At 40.7% G+C, this 5,065-nt stretch overlaps 1 protein-coding gene across 1 annotated transcript; it reads left to right on the top strand.

The window, feature by feature from the left end:
* Positions 1-997: 997 nt before the first annotated feature.
* On the top strand, positions 998-2,998 carry LOC148022765 (protein TIC 20-I, chloroplastic-like). The gene is made up of 2 exons (XM_087695693.1): positions 998-1,291; positions 1,947-2,998. Exons 1-2 carry the CDS (start codon positions 1,135-1,137, stop codon positions 2,582-2,584), a joined length of 795 nt encoding a protein of 264 aa, XP_087551819.1. The 5' UTR covers positions 998-1,134; the 3' UTR covers positions 2,585-2,998.
* Positions 2,999-5,065: the final 2,067 nt, after the last annotated feature.

Here is a 5,065-nt window from a genome sequence, read left to right on the forward strand (position 1 = left end):
ACCACAAAAGGTTAATTGGGAACCACACTTTGCAAGATAGGGTTGTAGCAAGAATTGTTGTTTTTCATAGAATTGCATTGTTGATGTCCTCAATGCCTCTTTCCTTGATGAAAGTTTTCATCTTTCCAATGAAGTTGATTACTTATCATGAGGACAACTATCTTGGCATAGTCATGACTATACTTTTCTATAATTACCTCATAACCACTCAAGTACTGCTATTGCAAGCATTCATATTCTATGCATGATTATTGATAAATGCTTTAGCTAAAGAGGAGGTTGCTTGTGTCATGGCTTTATTTCTTAACAAGGTTATTTTTCACTACTACACGAATCAAGCTCGCAATGCACCCTATCACATTATAAATGTCCTTGAGAGGATAATAAGTCTTGGAGCCAATCAAGTGTAAGGATTTGCCTATGCAAGTGTGAGCTACTAAGAACCTATTCCTACCATGGTGTGGTTCATACAACTCTTATGGGAGCTGGTGATCCAATTATCAAGTTTTTATGGTCTTTGGTTTCACAACTAGTTTTGAGCTTGTAACCACAATGGGCCATGGGTGAGGGCACAGTCCAGAGCAATTGTAGGCCACCTCACCACTAAAAAATTATTAAAAGCATCTATGTTGCTTCTTTTATTAACTTTGAGAAAATTCTCCATGATGTGACATGTAATTTCAATATTTAGCACACATGAAAATTGATTTCCAGTTATAAGAATAACTTTTTCTTGAGCATGAAGTAGTGTGGACATTGGTTGTGAATTGAGAAGCTAGTGGGAATAGGTTCTCATACACTTGCTGCGCAATCTAAGCGAGTTGCTTGTCGCTGACATGCCTCTGTGTGTAGAGTCAAAAGCTAGGTTCAATTCCTTGGGACAAACTAGCTCTAACCGTATGGGGCACTGTGGTAGTATCTAATAAACTGCTAGAAAGTAGCATCGTCGTGCTCTTATGGTTGCTAGGACTGGTGAAGGGAAATGCCTGTCCGGCCTAGGGCTAAAAAACAAGAAGCCAAGAAGCAATGTGCGTATGTGAACTGGCCCTTGTAGAGCCAACGTGTATGTGAACTCACGCTTGTAGAATCCTAAGCTCATCCCAAAGCTATCAGAGGAAGAAGAGCGGAGCTCTAATGGCTGCCTTGGCAGCCTGTCCTTCGATCTCGCTGTGTTCTAAGAGGCAAGCTTTGTCAGTGAGAGATGGCCCTGTCGGAGGCCTCCTTCCTATCGCTTCGTCCAGAAGGCGCTTCACCATTCCTTTATCCAGTAGAAACTCCATGGATGCACCAGGTTAGCTTTTGTACGTTGGCTGCTGCTGTTCTTCTGCCTCAGAGAGAGTTCTGGTTTCCAAATTTGTTAAATTTTTGTGCCTTTTCGTTCTTCTCTTGCCCTGCCTGCATTCCCTTTGGTTCGACTGGTAGCCGTGCTTATGCTCTCGAATTTTTGATATGATTGTTTTCCATTCGGTTAAACTTCTTTACTTGGATTGGCGTAGACGCAGAAAAATGTAGAGATTGATATGCCTTTCTTGTCTGTAGATGCAGAAAATGTTGAGATAGATATGCTTTTTTCGTCCATTATGTATATTGATATGCAATGCAGAGATTGATGTGCTTCCTTCTTCCAATTCATGCTTTTTTGGTCCTAGATGCAGAAAATGTAGAGACCGATATGTTTCTTTTCCTTTGGTCCGTTACTGGAGATTGATAGGCAATTAGAGATTGATGTGCTCTTTTTGTCTATTCATCGAGATTCATGTGTTTTTTTTTTTGGTCAATTAATGGAGATTGATGTGCTCTTTTTGTCTATTCATCGAGATTCATGTGTTTTTTTTTTTGGTCAATTAATGGAGATTGATATGCTTCTCCTGGGAACTTTACATACTCACACCAAGATTATTGAATCCCTGCTCATTCCGAAAATCCCTTGGTGTTCATTTTTCCAGGGTTCAAGCTCAGTACGGTTTCCTCATCATTTTTTGAGGGCGAGTTGGGGGAACTATATAGCCAAGTTGTGCCTTTAAGTTGTCGATCGAACGAGAAGGTTTCTGGTTCACGAGCGGCTACAGAAGATGTTCCTTCTTACAAAGGTTATCCTCCAATGACAAAAAAACCACGGTGGTGGTGGAGAGTGTTGGCTTGCATACCATACTTGATGCCACTCAGTGAGACTTGGATGTATGCAGAAACCGCTTACAGCTTGCACGCATTTCTTGAGGACTACGAGTTCTTCACTTATCCATTTTTAACCTTTATTGGAAAGCTTCCTTCGTGGTTTTTACTGGCTTACTTCTTTGGAGCATACTTGGGCATAGTTCGCAACAACCGTTGGCCTCACTTTTTCAGGTTCCATGTAGTCACAGGAATGCTGCTGGAAATTATAGTTCAAGTTGCAGGAACAGTGAATGATTGGGTGCCTCCATCAGTATACTGGGGGAAGATTGGGGCACATTATTGGTTAGCTGTGGCATTTGCCTTCTTTTTCATTGTTTTGGAGTGCATCAGATGTGCATTGAATGGCATGTATGCAGATGTGCCATTTTTGTCTGATGCGTCTTACATGCAAATCCCATATGACACATAAGTTGTCTATAACATGTGAAAGGGACACTCATACAAGAGACAATCCTTTTCACCAAGGGCTTTGTCAAATCAAGAGGAACACATGAAAAGCAAAGAACAGACATTTTTCTTGGTTTTCAAGCTTTTGAAACATTTAGTGAACCACTCCGAATCAGAGGATTTCATCTTACACGAACGATGGATTGCAGTTGCCATGAGACTTCTCTTCTACCTGGTTAAAGGACCTGAAACCACATGCTTCAAAATTATGAGTGGTATAATTTCTTGTAGAGTGATTGTTAAGCGTGCATGTGATCGAGTCAGTTGGTCGAACTTTTAGTGTAGTCGAATGACATGATTGATAAATCTCTGAAATCATCAATCTTATGGACTTCAACACTGTAATATTGGAGTCATTTTTAAACGTTTCCTTTTATTTATTGTGTCAAAGTCAAGGCATTTGGACTATGCCAAAACCAAATCAAGCTCTGGTGTTGAACCCTTGCATGTTTTAATCAGTTACACTCGATGATAAAAGTCTGAGATTACTGAAATTATACGGACAACAGTGGGTGCATTATAGAAGTGACAAGTCACCTAAATTAAGGTCCAAGAGCAGAGAGTCTGCCATTAATGATGATATCAGCCACAGACATTAGCCATGCACATGTTGCGTGGTCCTTAGGGAAAAGGCTGGAGGGAGGGATGTTATCTGGTTACCAAGTTTTGGTGGTAAGAACTTTAGGTAGACATGACTAGAAGTGGTAGCCTAACCAGGAGACATCCTTGAAGACATTGTCATGCACTTAGATGCAGGAAGCTGGTACCCATAGAATTAACTTGACCTTGGACTAAATTAGGGCACAAAAGTCTCATGGTGTCAAGGTGACTTGGGGTCAGTGTGTTCTGTGCGGCAATATGCACAGCGATGGATTCTATACAAATAGAGGTCTCTTGCTTTATCTCAACCTTCAAGTCGCCTACACATATTAGCTAACCCTGTGATAAACCTGTGTCATAAGGAGGTTTCCCTGCTTCAAAGGGTTTAGCTGACACTTATATTCCTCCAGGGTTTCATAGACAATCTTATAGCAGGCTTACTAGACCTGACCATGTGCAGAAAGCTGGCTCTAATGCGAGCTTCTGAGTCATGAACTAGAAAGAAATAAGTACATTAGTAAGCAACTAAAGTGATAGTTAAGTACTGTACATACTAGAGGCAGGATGGGCTTACAATACCAAGAAACTAGTTTAGAAGGATTCCATGGAATTCTTCATGGTAAAGGCAACTATAACTCCCAAATAAAAGCCGAAATTAATGCTGCTGAGTTATAACTTAAAGAGAATTAAGCACAGAAATAAGCAATTAAAGTGATAGTTGTATTGTTGTACACACTAGAGGCCGAATGGACTTATGAGACCAATAGAATAGCTTTGTGCATCCCAGGAAATTCTCCACGGTAAAGGCAACTATAACTCTGAAAACAAAGTTGAAATCAATGCAACGAGTGGTTCAACATTCTTTTGGATGTGGTTCTAATCTACTCTCAAAAATATCCAACTTTGGCAATGTATATGGTGGAGGGAGTGTGAGGTGTTTCCTATGCCAACATTGGCAATGTATATGGTGGAGGGAGTGTGAGGTGGTTCCTATGCTTAGTGGGCTGTTGTTGATAGCAGGGTGGGTCTTGTGACTGCTTGCCGACTTGGCATTACATGTGAATTCTAGGGAAGGCCAAGCTGATTTGCTTTAGATCCAGAATTGGAGCAAGTAGATAAGGAAATACAAAGTATATTTCATGTTTAGAAAACAGTGAATTTTTATTGAACTTTATGCATGCATTGCCACTCAAATATTGAAGACCACAAGATAAGTATGATTACTAGAAGTTCTCAAATTTAGTCTGGATGAAGAGACCATGAAGCGCTTTGAATTAACTTTTGGAGCAAAGCATTGTCACAGAGTTTCCCATGATCATCAGACTAGGACATCGTGAAGTTCGTGAATCTTCAATCAGTGCTATGCTTTTGTGGTTAGCTTAGAGGTAGCATAGCTGGTTAAGTAGAATTGATGGGAAGGGGTAGTTTTTAGGAGGCATAGCTGGTTCAATGGAATTAGTTGGAAGGGGCCTTGAAGTTTGTGAATTTTCAAACAACCTTATGCTTGTGGGTAGCTTACACACAGAGGTCCCCCCACAAGCATCAGACTAAGTGATCATGAAGTTTGTGAATCTTCAATAAATGTTATGTTTGTGGTTAGCTTACAGGTAGCATAGCTGGTTCAGTGGAATTGATGGAAAGTGGTAGTTTATAGGTGGTGTAGCTGATTCAATGGAATTGGTTGGAAGGGGCCTTGAAGTTTGTGAATTTTCAATCAACCTTATGCTTGTGGGTAGCTTACAGGTGGCATAGCTGTTTCAGTGGAATTGGTGGGAAGGGACCTCTAGAGATTTTGGTGCCTTGGACAGTTTGCAAACACATAAAGCTGGTGGGAAGGGATCTC

This window comes from Lygodium microphyllum, chromosome 16 (genome assembly GCF_053477565.2).
Source record: "Lygodium microphyllum isolate KBCC chromosome 16, Lygodium_microphyllum_v1.1.10, whole genome shotgun sequence".
Taxonomy (NCBI): Eukaryota; Viridiplantae; Streptophyta; class Polypodiopsida; order Schizaeales; family Lygodiaceae; genus Lygodium; species Lygodium microphyllum.

Bases quoted from the DNA above. Each gene is read 5' to 3' on its own strand.
- LOC148022765 (XM_087695693.1), top strand. From the start codon at position 1,135: ATGGCTGCCTTGGCAGCCTGTCCTTCGATCTCGCTGTGTTCTAAGAGG. The intron at 1,292-1,946 runs GTTAGCTTTTGT...TCATTTTTCCAG, and splicing joins AAACTCCATGGATGCACCAG to GGTTCAAGCTCAGTACGGTT.